This window comes from Eriocheir sinensis, chromosome 2 (assembly GCF_024679095.1).
Source record: "Eriocheir sinensis breed Jianghai 21 chromosome 2, ASM2467909v1, whole genome shotgun sequence".
NCBI classification, from domain to species: domain Eukaryota; kingdom Metazoa; phylum Arthropoda; class Malacostraca; order Decapoda; family Varunidae; genus Eriocheir; species Eriocheir sinensis.
Window position 1 is genome coordinate 4453562 of NC_066510.1, and position 19146 is coordinate 4472707.

Consider the following 19146-nt stretch of genomic DNA (forward strand, 5'->3'; position numbering starts at 1 on the left):
GCAGAAAAAGACTACAGTAACCAAAGAATGGGGCAGCAGATAAAGGGAGGAGGGCGAGGTGGCCAGCAGACGCTTTTGTAATTACAGGTAACTCTCGATTTTTTTCCACTTATTGAACAACAATACAGTACAACAATATTTCTTCCTCACACGAGTGAGCTGAGACTGAGTGCCTGCCTGAGATATCTCGGTGTTTTTGATATTCTCTCTCTCTCTCTCTCTCTCTCTCTCTCTCTCTCTCTCTCTCTCTCTCTCTCTCTCTCTCTCTCTCTCTCTCTCTCTCCACTGATTGAAGTGAATAAGCATATTATTCCCACCATCTGCAGCTGTTTGTTGTATGGGTGTGGTTGTAACAATACAAATGGCGGCCGGGCTGGTATTAATATCTCCAGACTCGTGATGTACAGTTTCTGATATCATATTTAATTATTCTCACTAATATTAATAATTAATAATGAACACATGGATATTTTTTTCAATATGATTTTTTTATTAGCTTGTAGCTGTCATAGTCATACAACATCAACCTGTGACATCAAGATCAAGATCATACAAATGGCGCCTAAACGAAAAAACGAATACAAGGCATGGGCAATCCTCCATCGATTTCAATTTTGTATAGTAGTTATTAGATCGCCCTGTATTCTATGGTAACATGTTATAAGACAGCTACGGACTATGAAGGATTATATACAATGATAAAGGAAAGTTTGCCGTTGTTATTGGATAAGACAAAAAGACCCTTAAAACACCCCAAAAAAAAATCATTAAAATTTGTACATTTTTTTGAGAAAAGGAGAAACCTACCTCTTGTTTGATTTACATTGTTTTGATTTCGAGAGTTACCTGTACTGGAAGTGGGTGGTTCAAAAACTATTCTCGGTCGATCACTGTGGATTTCTGACCATCTGACCTTGTCCGTTATATCTGAAATCCGTTATAAGCGGGTCCATTATATCGAGGGTTTACTGTACTGTCTTCAGCCTCTCAGAGTCCAGTTTAACCCCTTGACTGCGGATTTCCTACGAGAAGACATCACCAAGCTACAGGAATGGAACAAAAAGTGGATGCTACAATCAATGAAGAAAATGTAAAGTCATAAACATCGGAAGGGGATATCCAGCATACCAATAACACATGGGAAACACTCCACTATCCACCACAGAGGTAGAGAAAGACCTGGAAACATATGTTACCAGGCTACCAGTGAAAGCCAAATCCATGCCAATTGCAGTGGATGGGTTAATGTTGCTTCCCTTGCTTCTTTTATCACTGTTGCTATGCTAACTACTCTTCCAAACTTGTTAACTGCTTCACTAAGTATTAACTTAATAATGCAAGAAAGGATCATGCAAAACTCAACCTTATGGTAATTTAAATGATCATAGGTGCTCATGTTGAAGTAAGAAAATTTAAATTGAAATTGGTAATGGAAAGTGAGCAATTTTCAGTAAAATGTCAGAACATTGGCACATGGGGAGAAATGATTTCACGTAACATCCCCAGCCTTCAGGGGCCAAGTGTTTAACCCTCAGACGGCGGCAGTATTTCAAGAGTATCTCCCCCCAAAAATGAATCGTCTATATATAGTCCCTGCCGACCTTAGGACAGTAGCATAAACATAGCTACACTGAATAAGAGATGTTTTAACTATTGTCTATAAATAGATTCTACCACAATCTGGAACTGTTGTTACCTTCTGGCATACAAAACTGACTGACTGAATTTTGGACCGTCTATGTAGAGTTCCACCTCCGTCTAAGGGTTCATGATTACATTGTGCTTCAGCATGTCAACTGTTACTGTACAGTGCCATCATTTCAAAACTGTGACCCTGATAATCTTGCTGTTTACCTTTAGGAACCACTCCGGGGGAAGGTCCTGGTTGTCAGGCTCTGGCCGCACTAGATTGCTGTCTTTCTCTGCATCATACTTCTCTGAGGCTTCCTCTGCTGTCTTTGCATAATCAGCTAGGTCCACAACCTGAAAAGATTCAATGGTGTGAGATTGTTTTTCTTGGGAATCTTTGGACAGGCAAGTCTAGCTTAACCCTCTCATGCAGCATTACGTGAATTGCATCAAAACATAATCATCTACAACTCAGCTTTTGACATGATTGAAAAATCCTCAAAAAATAAAGTTTTCATCAGAATCACGTCAAAATTTGATGCATTAAAGATCCACGCCAGACCTACCGAATAAACTAATTGTCAACTCTCTTGCTTGGGTGGATTTGAAGTGATCATAGGAACAAATTATACATAGAGTAAATTACGATATGGTGAACACAACCATTTATCTTTCACTATACAAAGTTTATTCAAAGTCAGCAAAGTTCACTGTATATCTCTTGTCCTTGGTTCTTTTTCTTTTATTAATGCAGAATAATCTATTACAAGACAAATGATGTATAAAAATGTCAGGGAAAAAGAAAATCCACAGGTGAAATTGAAACAAAAACTTATTAAACTTTCAGTGCGTGAAAGGATTAATGAATAGGTTACTTTCCAAAGAAACCATTTGCTGACTAAAAAACTCAATGTGTGAAGTAATGATGACATGGCTTCAAAGGAGTTTGGTTCCAGGACTTCATATTTTCCCCAGCTAACCATTTTTCTTTTTTCATTATTTTGCTTAACCCGATAGCAGCGACGGGCCAAATTTGTGGCTTTACCGTGTAGCAGAGACGGGTCAAATTTGTGCCATGATATAAACCCCCAAAATAGATGATGCATAAACTGATCACAAATGCTTCGATATATATTATAAAATGGTTTGTGTGAGTGATGACTTTTACTCATTTCTCTTGCTTAGAGGGACCATTAAGAAACATGATCACCGCTGCTATCTGCTTAATCTTATTTGTGTATTTAAAGACGTCCTAGGCAAGAACTCACAAATGTTAATGTAAGTACATGAATCTTGTCAACCATCTCTTTTCCCTTTATGTTATACCTCTGTCAGTCATCTTGAGAATCATGCACAGAAACTGTTGATAATTTTAGTTTTGGGCTGTTTTTGAGACTGAGGTCACGGGATTTGGGTGGACTTTGGGATGGTATTGGGCGGGAACACAGTCCACGACCCGGCAACTCAGGCTCCGGGGGCCCAACGTAGAGCCCTCCGAAAGCTACCCCCAAAACCAAGAAAATAAAAAGAGGGGGGAGGATGCCTTCCTCCACTGTAATGCAAGGGTCCCGTAGGCAGGCTCGCCAAACACAGATGTATTAGGGAAGTCGGCCACACAGTTGGGCCCCCAGCAAAACTGAATCAGGGTCGAGGCAAGTGACGCAACCCCAACCTCTACCTTTTTTTTCTTTTTTTTTTTACAGCTAAGAAGACAGTTCAAGGGCGTAAAGAAAAATATATAAAAAAAGCCCGCTACTTACTGCTCCTGAATAGAGGTCAAAGGAGTGGCCAAAAAGAGAGGTCAATTTCGGGAGGAGAGGTGTCCTGATACCCTCCTCTTGAAAGAGTTCAAGTCGTAGGCAGGAGGAAATACAGATGAAGGAAGATTGTTCCAGAGTTTACCAGCATGAGGGATGAAAGAGTGACGATGCTGGTTAACTCTTGCATAAGGAGTTTGGACAGTATAGGGATGAGCATGAGTAGAAAGTCGAGTGCAGCGGGGCCGCGGGAGGGGGGGAGGCATGCAGTTAGCAAGTTCAGAAGAGCAGTCAGCATGATAATATCGATAGAACATAGAAAGAGAGGCAACATGGCGGCGGAATTTAAGAGGTAGAAGACTATCAGTATGAGGAGGAGAGCTGATGAGACGAAGAGCCTGTGACTCCACTCTGTCAAGGAGAGCTGTGTGAGTGGAACCCCCCCACACGTGAGATGCACACTCCATACAAGGGCGGACAAGGCCTCAGTAAATGGATAGCAACTGTGCGGGGGAGAAGAACTGGCAGAGACTGTACAGAACGCCCAGCCTCGAGGAAGCTGATTTAGTAAGAGATGAGATATGAAGTTTCCAGTTGAGACTTTGAGTTAAGGATAGACTGAGGATGTTTAGTGTTGAAGGTGATAGCTGAGTGTTGTCGAAGAATAAGGGATAGTTGTTTGGAAGATTGCGTCGGGTGGATAGGTGGAGAAACAGTGTTTTTGAGGCGTTGAAGGACACCAGGTTCTTCTTGCCCCAATCGGAAATAATAGTAAGGTCTGAGGCTAAGCGTTCTGTTGCCTCCAGCCTTGAATCGTTAAGTTCCTGAAGGGTGGGTCTTCTATTAAAAGAAGTTGAGTAATGCAGAGTGGAGTCATCGGCGTAAGAATGGATAGGACAGTTCGTTTTGGAAAGCCGATCATCAATGAACAACAGAAAGAGAGTGGGAGATAGGACAGAACCCTGTGGGACACCACTGTTAATAGACTTAGAGGAAGAACAGTGACCGTCTACCACAGCAGAAATAGAACAGTCAGAAAGGAAACTGGAGATAAAGGTACAGAGAGAAGGATAGAAACCATAGGAGGGTAGTTTGGAAAGCAAAGATTTGTACCAGACCCTATCAAAAGCTTTTGATATATCCAGCGCAATAGCAAAGGTTTCACCGAAATGGCTAAGAGAGGATGACCAAGAGTCAGTTAGGAAGGCAAGGAGATGACCAGTAGAACGCCCCTTGCGGAACCCATACTGGCGATCAGATAGAAGGTCAGAAGTGGAAAGGTGCTTTTGAATCTTCCGGTTAAGGATTGATTCAAAAGCTTTAGATAGACAGGAAAGTAAAGTTATAGGACGGTAGTTTGGGGGATTGGAACGGTCACCCTTCTTAGGCACAGGCTGTATGAAGGCATACTTCCAGCAGGAAGGAAAGGTAGATGTTGACAGGCAGAGGCAAAAGAGTTTGACCAGGCAGGGTGACAGCACGGAGGCTTTGTTTTCGGCAAGAGGGTTTTTAAGTGCAGGATGGGGTGCAAACCCTTACATGAACCAAGCCAGACACAGGACACAAGACCCCTAGGAGGATAGGTCCAAAGATAAGTCCAACGAGAGAAGCGTGAACAGGAGAGGAAGAGAGAAATGAAACAAAGACAGCTCCGGGAGGTTGAGGGAGATGCATTCCTCACCCAGACAGACCCGCTCCTGCCTGTATCATCACACTCAGGCTATTTGAATTACCAGTTAACCCGGTAGCAGCGGGGACCATGTTTCTTAATTTCTCTAAGCGAGAAAAATGAGAAAAAATCATCACTCACACAAACCATTTCATAATATATATCAAAGCATCTGTGATCAGTTTACATATCTATTTTTGGGGGTTTATATCATGGCACAAATTTGGCCCGTCGCTGCTACAAGGTAAAGCCACAAATCTGGCCCGTCACTGCGACCGGGTTAATGATCAAAAAGCATCACACTCAAATGATAATATTTAGTTTTGCCGAGTGGCCTACGACTACCCACATGCTGTCCTGAAGACTACCCATCAACCTGGACTCTAGAGGAGCTGTCCAAGGGAAATCAAGAATAAGCTCCGGGGGGCAACATGAGCCAAGAATTGATGGAGGCACTATAAACACTTGCTTGCTCTATGACAGCCTCAAGCCAACCACCAGGCCCAACCAAGAAAGCCTACCATCACTATAGGCCAGGACATAGAAAAAATAAAATAGATAAAAATAAAAAAGGTTAATTGTTCAAATATTTATATGTGTAGAGAGGGTTATTCAATTTTACTAACACTATTTTGATTATGGAATCTTGAGAGACTTATAGCACATCTGGTAACACTGAGGTTGTTATTATAAGACACTTTTGCTTCTCACATCAACCATTTCTACAGGTCAAAGAGGGGATCAATTGGGTTCTAATGAGTGTTTTTTATCTTCATGGTACAGAAGGGTCAAACTACCACCAGGGTTATAAAACTACCCCTGGAAATGCCAAAACTCATAGGAAAGCCTTGTCAAATATGTGAACTTAAGTGACAAAATGTTTTAAAATACAACCCCGGGGCTGAGGGGCTGCACACCACACACAGCCCTGGCAAGCACTCACCTTTAAACTGGGCCTCTTCCTGCTCTTCTTCTGCCCAAACACACTGCTGTACGGCTCTGTGTCCAGAATGTGCACCCTTGTGTTTTTGGCCGTCTCATTGAGCAAGGAGATGGGCAGAGCTGTCTTCCTCATTACCACCTATACAGAAAACATCTCTTTAGTATCAATGAAATTAAGAACATTAACAGTGATGATATGGCTGTACTGGTAGATTAACCTGTACACTGCTATTGGCATGGATTTTGCCTTCACTGGTAGACTGGTAAGATATAGTCCCAGGTCTTTCTCTGCCTCTGTGGTGGACGTGGAGTGTTTCCCATGTGGTATTGGTATGCTGGAAATCCCCTCCCATCGTGCATGACTTTACATTTTTGTTCCATTCCTGTAGCTTGGTGATGTCTTCTTGTAGGAAATACATAGTCGAAGGGTTAATATTGATATTGGCTGATTTTTGTAGTATTAGCATCAGCCCATCAGCCACTTTTCAGCCAATGCTAGTGAAGCTTTTAGTAATTCTTTGAGTGTTTTTTTCAGCCAGAGTTTGTCCATTCCCATTACACTGGATCACCGCGGCAGAAATTATTGTTGATGAATTGCTGAAGGACAATGCACGGCTGCCTTATTTTCATTCATAAATAGCACATGACATGCCTCTCTGCAAGGCTGAGCATGATGCCACCAGAACCAACAGAAATAAACATGACCTGCAGCACTAGACGGTTCCTTTGAACTCTCAAGATGGGCTGACATTCTTGACCACCACCACCACCAATAATAATAATAATAATAATAATAATAATAATAATAATAATAATAATAATAATAATAATAATAATAATCATGCAAGGAGTGGTGATGAGTCTTGCTTGAACATCCTTGCTAACACCAAGGTGTGGCTCATAAGTTACAAATCCTTCAACTTGCCTTATATTGTGTGATATAAAATGAGACATACACATACCTATCTATTCTAATACAAGGACATCAGTGCTTTGAAATCAGAAAGTAGCAGGCGCTGTCCCACCTACAGTAGGGCCCCGTGTCTAGCAATAAAATGACAATGTAAAAACATTGCTAGTTCTGAAACTGCAGGTTTTGGGGCAAACTTCAAATAATAATGAATAAAAAGACAAACTTTTCAGAAGTTGACTTATGCTCTATTTCACCTGCTTTTAACAAATAAAGTACATCCTCAGGTCACCCACTGGGTCTAAAGGTTGTACAGGAACGATGGGACAGAATGCAGAAAAAAGGTTGTGACCAAAGAGAGAACAGTTTGACAGAATGAGCCGAAGGATCTGACGTTAGGAAAAGGTCTAGTGTTGGCTGCGTCTCCATGGGGGTCAGGGACACGTTTAGGATGCTGAACCAACTGCTCTAGGTCATTGAGGGCAAAGTTGTAGGCTTGTTCACCAGGCTGGTCAGTGAGAGAGAATGAAAGCCAAAGCTGGTGCTGAACATTGAAATTTCCGAAGATGGAGATTTCTGTGAACAGAGAGTGAGTCAGTATATGCTCCATTTTGGAATTTATAGAGTTGGTAGAGTTAGGTGAGAGATAAACAGCACAGAATTGTTTAGTAATAGAATAACAATTGAGCATAAGCCAGATGGTGAAAAATACTGAAGAGTCAAGGTTGTGGGCACGAGAGCAGGCAATGGTGTTGCGTGCGTAGACACAACATTCAGCTTACGATTCAAATTTAGGATAAAAATTATAAAAGGGAACAGAGTAGAGATTACTGTCAGTAGCCTCAGAATTCTGTGTTTTTGGTTAGGAAGGAAAGGTGAGGTTTAGAGAGATGGTGTTCCAGAGAATGAAAATTAAATCAAAGACTGGAAATGTTGCAGAAGTTGATGAAAAAGTGAAACTCGTTGGGTCGTATTACAAGACATTTCCCCGCCCAAGAACACATATTTGCCAAGGCTTTCGTAGGAGTCTGTGGCATTTCCAGAGGTAGTTTTATGACCCTGGTGGTAGTGTGACCCTTCTTCTGTACCATGAACTTAAAGAACCACTCATTAAAACCCGATTGATCCCCTCTTTGACCTTTAGAAATAGCTGATGTGATATGGCAAAGTGTCTTGTAATACCAGCCGTTATGTCATACCCTCGTACCTTCTAAACTTGATCTTACAAATTTTATTGATAAAATTAAATCTTAACATGTGTAGGTGGCAATAAAACACTCACCTTGTAGGGATCTTTCATGACCTTCCCCATCTCCTCCTGGAATGTTTGGAGTGCCTTCTGTCCAATGACCTTTGTGTTGCCAAACCACCGCTGGTTGGGCTCCACCCGCGCCTGGGTGCCTGCAACACATCATTTGGAGTCATGGTTAGGTTAGGTTAGGGTGACATGTTAGTTTTTTTTCTTTTTTTTTATGTGAACGCCTATAGCGCCGGTAGGCTCTCTTGAGGGGCCTGGATGGTAGTCAGCCCCAGCCCGTCATGGTGCAGGCAAGTGTTTATAGTGGCGCCTTTTATAACGTGTGGGAGTGGAGATTACAGGAAGTGGAAATATCATTGCATATATTTATTACCAAATGGCTAGAGAATAAAAAAATAAAAAATAAAAAATCATCCCTAGGGCATTCAAATTTCTAAAGCAAGAGTTAACCAGAACTATTTTCATTCTTTCGTCCCTTTCACTAATGAATTCTGGAACCACCTTCCTTTGCATTTTTCTTTTCCTATTATGTACTTAAATTTCTCAAACCAAAAATCGCTCCTTGCCTTCTGGTCTCCATCGAATTTCAATAAATAAATAAATAAAGTTCTCACATGATGATCAGAAAAAAGGATGTTATTCTGTGATGAGGCAAAATGACCTATGACAGAATTGTATGCTAAAAGCTACACTGTGGAGGACCGTGACCGTGAGTAAAATGGCTGAAATATAATACAGTACACCCTCTGTTTAAATTGACCTTCAATAAATGATATCTTGTGTTGTATCCTGCATATTTCTTATTTTTTTCTATCAAAAAATTTTTTTTTGCTATCTCCATCTGAACCACGGTTTTTTTTTGCCTGTTGAAAAGCCAGCCTTCAGAGCAGCAGCTTGCTTACGCTACTCCTTCCAGGCCCAGAAGGCGTACAGCAGTTTGCGGGTTAATGCAAGATAGATACCGAGTGATTTTACATTAAATGGAGTCCGAGTCCTCACAAAATGGGGGCGTTATTTCACTGGAACTCATCACTTTGGGACTAGCTAGTTTTCTTCTCTCAAAGGCAAAATCAAAGATACAAAATATCCCACCACAGCGATGTTCCTGCAAGCAGAAGATAGTACAAGTAGTCGAATGTGAATGTTAGCCTCGGTTTGGCGTCTAGATTATTATTATTATTTTTTTAATTTATTTACTTATTTTTTTTTTACATTCTGGCTTGTAACACCGGTAGGCTTTCTTTAGGGGGCTGGTGGTTGGCCCGAGCCTATCTTGGTGCAAGCAAGTATTTTGTGGTGCCATCTATTCTTGGCTCATGCTGCCCACCAGACCTCATTCTTTATTTTCCTTGAACAGTTCCTCTAGAGTTCAGGTTGATGGGTGGTCTTCAGGACATGTGGGTAGTCTTAGGCCACTTGGCTGTGACTGAAAATTCCCAGATGGTAGCAGTGGACTCGAACCCACGTTATCCAGGATGCAGCGAATGCAGGACCAGCACGCTAACCAGTCAGCCACCACCTCCCTTAAACTCCCTTCTTGAAAGCATTCATGTCGTGGGAAGGTGTTACAGATGAATCAAGGCTGTTCCAGAGTTTACCAGTGATTCAGAACTGGTGAGGGCTGCGGCGCTTGTGAACAAAGCAAGGAACAGAAATGTATGAGGTACGCCATGCAAGTTGGGAGAGCTGGTTTCTGGTGAATAAGTTATGAGCTGCGTCTGCTGCAAACAAATCTGAACTATTGCTAAAGTTAAAAATCAATAAAACTCTTCTATGTGTGTTTGTACATAAAATATCATAAGTATTATTATTCATAAGCTATACATACTATAAACTGTACTGTTGTTTATGTAAACTTTTTACAAACAAGACGTCATTGACATCTCACTTAACCCCTTGGATGCGGACTTCCCACAAGAAGACATCACCAAGCTACAGGAATGGAACAAAAAGTGGCTGCTACAATTCAGTGAAGAAAAATGTAAAGTCATGCACCTTGGGAGGGGATATCCAGCATACCAATACCACATGAGAAACACTCCATTATTCACCACAGAGGCAGAGAAAGACCTGGGGGTACATGTTACCAGGCTACCAGTGAAGGTGAAATCTGTGCCAATCGCAGCGGACGGGTTAACTGTTAGGTCCTCATCATGGAGTCTCCACACTTTTCTTTTACAACTTCAGGTGCTTACGGATATAATACCATACAAATTACACACTACTAATGAATGCTTCTTTCTATAAAAATCAGGTGATATATATATGAAATGGTAATAACACTGGATCATAACTACAACTTCCTGTTCAGCTGAGTAAGCTGAGTAACTGTAAGCACCTGAAGTTGAACATGTCCTGTTGGTGGTAGGGCCCTGTAGGTAAGGGCACCGGTCGTGGTACGAACTCTACCAGCCGTATGACTCGATGACTGTCCCAGAGTGCTCAATACCTATCTATCATTGTCTTTCACCCGTCCACTGCGATTGGCACGGATTTGGCTTTCACTGGTAGTCTGGTAACATATGCTCCCAGGCCTTTCTCTGCCTCTGTGGTGGATAGTGAAGTGTTTCCCATGTGGTACTGGTATGCTGGATTTCCCCTTCCAAGCTTTACATGCTTCTTCATTGAATTGTAGCAGCCACTTTTTGTTCCATTCCTGTAGCTTGGTGATGTCTTCTTGTAGGAAATCCACAGTCAAGGGGTTAAGAGCTGCTGAGGTAATACTGAGGGAGCTGGGGCTCGATCCACAAAGGCTAAGTGCATAGTTTTGAGAACATTGTGATGAACAAAGCTTGCGCGGTAATAACTACCAACTAATTGATGACGGCACGGGTTAGCGCGGGATCCACAAACCTTAACGTCGCTCTGTGTGACGCTAAATATATTATTAAATAACTACTGCCTCGGAGGTGTAGTAAACGCTAACAATATTATCATATTTACATACAAATGCTTATAAATCACGTTTTTCAACTTGAAATATAACTTTGCGAGTAGAGGAAGCCCATTTCTTTATAAAATGATGAGATATACACCCTTTGAGAGGTATATGATGAGTGTGGGCGGTATGGCAACACTGACGCCCGGCCAGGGGATTGCCAGACCTCCCTCCTCCTTCATCTTCCTACCTCCTCATCCATTCAATCATCCATCCATCTCTACATTTGTCCCTCCTTGGAGGGACCATGGACCTTTGTTGGGTGACAGCCCATGACTTGGGCTGCAGATATGGCGAGACAGTCTTAACTTTCCCTCGTTCCTTCCTTTGGTTCCTGTCTGCCTCAATATTTGTGCCATATTATTTTTAATTTGCTCTCTTCCTGCCTCAATCTCCTTATCTTTTTTTTCTTCCCCTGAAACATGTTCGTAGATAACAAGACATCAAACAGCAGAGTTACCTTGTCGTTTATGTGCAGCAAATGATGAAATACAGTCGTCCCTCAAATAGTAAGGTTTCCAATAGTTCGGTTTCAGTTTTATGTGGCTTTTCATAGAAGATTTTTTTAGGATTTTTAAATTTCCCGATGAGCAGGAAGTTTAAAAATCCTTAAAAGATCTTCCATGACAATCCGTATAAAACCGAAACCGAACTATTGGAAACCTTACTATTTGAGGGAAGACTGTAATTAAATTCCTAGATTATGATTTAGTACAGTTTGCCTGAAAAGGAAGAAAATGGGAAAAGAGAACAGGTTGTTTTGAAGCGGCAGCTGGAGGGGTCTCCCTACGATTGGCTGATGCTTCTGTAAACATACTTTTGATTCGCTGCAAGGCCAATGACGTCATCAACCAATCAGCGGCCTCGCTGACTTAGCGAGCCTGTAACTACCATCTAAGGTTTGGTTCGTGGATCTGACATTAAAGTCGGTCACTAAATCAACAGTGCATAGTTATGTTAGTTCGTAGTTAGTGAGTATGTTTGTGGATGCCAGCCCTGTTGTTAGTACCCATTTTTGGTTGCACTCTGCAGGCTTAGGGTTTAAAACATTTCATCGCCAAAGTTCACATATTTGACAAGGCTTTTGTAGGAGTTTAGGACATTTCCAGGAGTAGTTTTATGACCTTGGTGGTAGTTTGACCATTCCTCTGTACCATGAACCTAAAGAAACACTCATCAGAACCAGATTAACTCACTCTTTGACCTTCAGAAATAGTTGATGTGAGACCTGAATGTGTCTTATAGTACCGACCTTACTCCCACAAACCCTTACTACCCCCCCCCCCCCCCCTCACCTGCGGCAAGTTGTGTGGTTAACAAGTGAACCAAACCCGCCCCCATTTCTGTGTGATAAGAATGTCTGAGCAACCTTTCAAGGATCCCCCAACCATCACTGAGCATAAGATGGCAATGTGAGTGCTGTAATAAGTATAATATGTTGGTACAGTGTTTGGTGGGAAAATATGTTCAAAGAGAGGTACAATAGGCAGAGCATGTAGGTAAACTGGCTGCCCAATAACCAGTTAGAATTATTCCTATTGGTTCTTCTTTCTTCCTCTTCTGCTCCTACTCCTCCTCTTCCTTATCATCATTATTCTCTTCCCCTTTCCCCTCCCCTCTCCTCTCCTCTCCTGTCCTTCTCCTCCCCCTCCTCCTCATTATCATCATCATCAGTTCAGCTACAATGCAAGTTCACTATCACACGGTTTCATAACCAGTTGGCCGCGATAGGAGGATGGATGTAGGCTTAAGGAATTTTGTATGGTAAATAACTAGGTAGAAATATTATATCTCAGTGAAAATTGAATAGATTACGTGAAAATATCGACTTACTCCATGGTTGTCGGAGGGGTTCCCTTTCCAACAGCACCTCCTTGTTGGCTGGTATTTTCATGAATTTGTTTTACTTTTTTCAGCTTTATTACATCATCATCATCATCATCGTCGTTTAATGTCCATTTATTCCCTATGGTGGGGTTGGACGGGATATGAGCCTCCTCCACTGTTGCCGGTCCATAGCCATTTCTTCCGTGATGTTCAGCCTCCTCATATCTTCCTCCATCACCGTTTTCCACGTCTTCCTTGCCCTTCCTGGTGGTGTTCTTTTTTCAGCTTTATTACCTCAGTACACTCTTTTATCATGGAGATACCTTCATAAAACTGCCACTTTGCTGTTGACGCCCAAAACTATGAATTAAACGCTTTGTGAATCCTGCCCCTGTGCGCTCTCGTCTCTCGGCGAACAGAGGGAGCCCACGCTCATATCCTCGACTTGCACAAACAGGATGTTCATACACCAAGGCATTTTTAGATTTCTTTTTGCTCGTAAATCAAAACACCCGTAAACTAAGGCACTCGTAAAACAAAGGCATGTTTAGTGATTTCTTTTTGCTCGTAAATCAAAACACCCGTACACTGAGGTGTTACTGTATACTGCACCTGAGTTGACTAGCGGATGTTGACTCATTATTGTGTTGTACTCCTTTTAACCTGGTAGCAGCGACGGGCCAAATTTGTGGCTTTACCGTGTAGCAGCAACGGGTCAAATTTGTGCCGTGATATAAACCCCCAAAAATAGATGATACATAATCTGATCACAAATGCTTTGATATATATTATGAAATGGTTTGTGTGAGGGGTGATTTTTTCTCATTTTTCTCGCTTAGAGGGACCATTAAGAAACATGATCCCCACTGCTACCGGGTTAAGATTACAATTTCTCAGTTTTTGAGTGGCTTACCTCACTGACTCATGGAGTGCCTCTTTATGAAGTGGCAAATTACTTTAAAAAAATATTAACCCTTAGATGGTGGTGGAACTCTACAGAGATGGTCTAAAATTCAGTCAGTCAGTTTTGTATGGCAGAAACTTAACAACACTTCCAGATTGCGGTAAAATCTTCATATAGACGATAGTTAAAACATCCATTATACGATGTAACTATATTTATGCTATGGTCCTATGTTCAGCAGTTACTATATACAGAGGATTTGTTTTTTGGAGGAGCTACTCTTCAAATACTGCTGCCGTCTTGGGGTTAAAGCAGAATAAAACATGTCCCTTCTTCAGGATCTCAAGCTAAATAAACAATCTTCAATAAAGTTGTAAATTCAGCATTCTACAGTGCAGTAAAAGTCCGATAATCCAGCATCAAATACTCCGGAAATCCTGACCGTTTAGAATTTTCAGCTGAGGGTTAATTTTACCTTTTTTGAGCAACATGGAGAAAAATCACAAGAAAAATCCAAAAATACTGAAAAATAGACAGAAGCGGAGCACGGTACCAAAGTCAGCAGCCTCGCCAACACTCATGAGTCACCCGGTTCACAGAGTGTTTACCGGCTGGATGTCCGTTACACTGTTGTCTGTTGAATTTGCTTGGTGATATCTGTGTTCTTCCACCATGAGGGCTTCTACTATGAAACCTTTTACAGGGAGGATGAAGTAGCATATTGTCACCTTCGTAAAGAAACCGCCTAAGTCATTATTTTCTACTTTACAGGAAATCAGAAAAGAACTGTTATCATCTCATTTGGCTTAAGATTTAGGCAGGAATGAAAAGGCCAATTCTAGAACACTCAAACCCTGAATAACGAAGGCAACTGTACAAAAATGGGCGTCACATGATGAAAAACTGATGTAAACAAAAACCTGGTAATCGCTGAAAAATGACTTAGGCAATTATTTTATGAGGGTGACGATATTACAATCACCTTTGCCAAGAAGAAAATGGCAAATGCGGCATCAGCCAACAACATGTTATCTGTTTGTTTCCGTGTATCAGCTGCCGCTGTTTCTGGTTATGTATGCTTATAATAATTTTTTGCCCATTTCATAGTTTTATAACCTAATTTTAATAGAAAATAGCATTCAATAATAAATAATTCGCACTGTATGATATATTTACGTCCCTTGAGCCAAGAAATAAAATGGCATACACTTAGTGACTATGCCCAATGGTGCATACTTTGTTAACATGTAATGCAAGTCTTCAAATAATTTGTTTTGGTTAATCTCTTAGATGTGATGTTTAACCCCTTGGCTGTGGATTTCTTACAAGAAGACATCACCAGGCTACAGGAGTGGAGCAGTAAGTGGCTGCTACAATTCAATGAAGAAAAATGTAAAGTCATGCACCTTGGGAGGGGAAATCCAGCATACCAATACCACATGGGAAACACTCCACTATCCACCACAGAGGGAGAGAAAGACCTGGGAGTATATGTTACCAGGCTACCAGTGAAGGCGAAATCCGTGCCAATTGCAGCAGACAGGTTAAATGTGCCATGCAAAGTGTGCTAAAGGTCTGAGGCAAGTACTGAATATTGGTGATTGCTGGACCGAGGGTGATAAACAGCTGGAGCGTTATGAACATTATGAGGCCCCCTTCTAGTAATCTGGAAAATCTGTTAATCCAGAAAGTCCATGACCCCCTGCATACATTCCACATTAAAGGACTTTTACTGTACTTCGTTTTTCTAATATCATTCAGAAAAATCCAGACTTGCAAGTTTTTCAGACGACCCTCCCCTCTTTTAACCCATCCGCATGGATTTGGCTTACACTGGTAGCCTGGTATCATATACAGGTCTTTCTCTGCCTCTGTGGTGGATAGTGGAGTGTTTCCCATGTGGTATTGGTATGCTGGATATCCCCTCCCAAGGTGCAGGACTACATTTTTCTTCACTGAATTGTAGCAGCCACTCTTTGCTCCATTCCTGTAGCTTGGTGATGTCTTCTGGTAGGAAATCCACAGCCAAGGGGTTAATCTGCAAAACTGAGTCCACTGTCTTTAAATTCTTAACCCGTACAGTGTTTAGTACGTATATATACGTATCTCTTAGGGAAGTGTTTAGTACGTATGTATATGCATGCTCTTTTGAGGGCTTATACGCCCTTTATTTTTGTTTGTGTATGTAACATTGTTCATTGACAGTAAAGAGGGATAATTTGACAAGTCTTCTTATTTTTTAATAGATGTTAAAGGGCCTTTCTGGACATTTGTCTGCCTTTCAAGAAAAATCATTATACAAGAAGGTAAGTTACTTTCTTCTAGGTAATTACTCCTTGATTCTATAATCAGTAAGGCATGAGGAATTGTAAATTATGGTTCAGAGTAATCGGAAATGAAAGCTGATCGTCAGAAGCTTCATAGTATTATGTTGAACTTTGAGAACTACACACAGCCGTGAAGCGAGCGGTGTTGCCTAATGCCCATCCAACCATTTTGTTGTACTTACAATTCCTGTTTATTTTTTTAGGTTTTGTGATGTAAAGAAGTACTTATACATTACTCACGCTTCAGGGTTGTGAGAAGTGTTTATTATAATGGAAAGAATACAGGCTCTCAAAATTTCTAATATAAATTTCCCTTTGCTGGCATGACATTGTTAGCTCTGAGACGGAGAAAAATAAGAGGACGAACACTCTAGGGTTCCATTCCTCACATATAAATATATATATATATATATATATATATATATATATATATATATATATATATATATATATATATATATATATATATATATATATATATATATATATATATATATCAAATGATTTGTATTTTTTTTTTACATTTTAATGGGCAAATAAAAAAATAACAAAAAAAGTGCAAACAGGCATGACCCCTATCTATGACAAAAGACGACGCTGTACGGGTTAAGAATCACTCACCTGAGCTGACTCTGTTCTGAAAGATGGCAGGCTTGACAATCTTTCCTCGGCGATCCCTCTTGGCTTTGCCAGTACGGTACATCTGCAGCCGCTTGATGGTGGCCTTGTCCCGGGCATAGGGGGCACCTCGCAGCTTTACCTGATAGAGATAAATAAAAGATAACAAATGCATAGGAATTACAAAGAATGCAAAAATTTCATTGTAATATTTTCAGTGATATATTAGGGGTCATAGGGGGCACCTTGCAGCTGTACCTGATAAAGAAAAGACGACAAATGCACAGGAATTTGAAAGAATGCAGGAAGTTTCAGTATAATATTTTTAGTGATGTATTTCACCAATGTTACTTACAACCACACCTGGCAATTGCACTGGACTGGGAAAGAAATGTAAAGATGTGAAGGGGACAGGCTAACCACCACTGTGAATGGGGAGCAAGCGCAGCTGTCTTGGGTAGCGGACCTGTGAGTGGAGACTGAGACCCCCCTTTTTTTTTTTTTACGTGTACGCCTATAACGCCAGTAGGCTCTCTTGAGGGGCCTGGATGGTAGTCGGCCCCAGCCTGTCATGGCGCAGGCAAGTGTTTATCGCGGTGCCATCTTCTCTTGGCTCATGCTGCCCCACGGAACTCCTTGATTCACTTGGACGGTTTCCTCTAGAGTCCGGATTGATGGGTGGTCTTCAGGACAGCATGTGGGTAGTTTTAAGCCACTCGGTGGTGACTGAAGAATCCGAGGTGGTAGCGTGGGGATTTGAACCCACGTCGTCCATCATGCAGTGAATGTGGGCCCAGCACACTACCACTCAGCCACCGCCTACCCTTGCCTGAATCTCACCAGCATCAGTGCATGGTGCCCTGTATGCACCAACCCAGTACTCCCAACAACACTAACAGCAACCCCTGCATGCAAAGAAGTAGTGGAGGGGGCTGCACGGCTACCTCAAATAGAATGCTTGAGTTTTTAGAGGAGAATTACCCAAGTCAAATGATTACTGAACCAACTTGACAAAATGATATTCTAGATCTTGTTATAGTGACCCAAGCTAATCTAGTCAGTAATGTTATGGTTGGAGGCCATCTCGGTTTTAGTGATCACAAACTACAGTCGGTTTACCAAAGTCTGAGGTGTGCATCATCGTGTGCTGGCAACCTGCTGTCACGGCATGTCTGATAGCGAGGATAATGTATGATAGCCTACGCACAGGAAACAGTCGTCATCATCAAGAACATGCAAGCAACAATAACAACTACCATCAATAATAGTAGATTTTGAGTTAAAAATCATTAGTAGTATTATCAACAACAGCTGCTACGCTAATATAAAGCCTGATAATTTTCTCAGTGGCTGTTTAATCATTCTAATTGGCAATCTTGTAAATTAACAAAACAGCTGTATGTGGCAGTACTAATAATTTTTAACTCCAAAATTATTTATGGTACTTCAGCATAAATGGCGCCACTATAAAAATTGCCTGCACCATGATGGGGTTGGGCTGACCACCAGGCTCCTGAAGAAAGCCTACTGGCACTACAGGCGGATGTAAAAAAAAAAAAAAATAAATAAATAAATAAATAAATAAATAAATAAAAACTTATTGTTTCCTGCATACTATTGATAATGACTGTTTCCTATACGCAGGCCACCAAACATTATCCACGATATTGGACATGCCGTGTGACAGCAGGTAGCCAGCGCACAACAATACACATCTCAGACTCCAGACTTGGGTGAACAAACTGTGGTACGTGTCAAAGTTAGAACTCAAACAGAAGTGACTGAAAATAATACAACAGTGCCTGACTTCGAAAGTGAAAATTTCATAGAAATCCAACAAATACTAACAGAAATACAATTATCGGATGATTTTGATGTAGAGGAGGCCTGGCTTAACTTAAAAAATGAATTACTCACTCAGCAGAATACATTTGTTGCCTTTTGTGTGAAGAGACATAACACTTATAAAAGTCCACCTTAGTTTAACGGCAAATCAAACATTCAGTTATTATTATTATTATCATTATTATTATTATTATTATTTTTATTATCATTATTATTATTATTATTATTATTATTATTATTATTATTATTTATTATTATTATTTATATTTTTCTTCTTTTCATTACTAAATTTCATATATTTTTTTTTATTCTGAATACTTTTCTCAAATATAAAATTAATAATGATAATATTACTATTTTGTTGTTTATAAAATTGAAGAAGGGCTTTGGATTAGTTTTACAGGTGGCGGCAATATTTTCTTTGTACCTGCGCTCTGCCTGACTTACTAATCTTTCCACTTGTCGCCTGGCTGCATGATGAAGTCTAGTACTTTCAGGCATGTTTTGCACTCTCTTTAGCCT

At 40.9% G+C, this 19146-nt stretch overlaps 1 protein-coding gene across 1 annotated transcript in view; it reads right to left on the reverse strand.

Moving 5' to 3' along the window:
* LOC126998735 (uncharacterized) overlaps positions 1-19146 on the reverse strand; it is a 50431-nt gene that overhangs the window by 13778 nt on the left and 17507 nt on the right. Inside the window, exons 3-6 of the mRNA XM_050860726.1 lie at positions 16783-16921; positions 8190-8308; positions 5999-6136; positions 1855-1983 (exon numbers count right to left, since the gene is read on the reverse strand). Of these exons, the coding sequence (XP_050716683.1) occupies positions 1855-1983; positions 5999-6136; positions 8190-8308; positions 16783-16921 (525 nt within the window). The remainder of the gene's footprint in view (positions 1-1854; positions 1984-5998; positions 6137-8189; positions 8309-16782; positions 16922-19146) is intronic.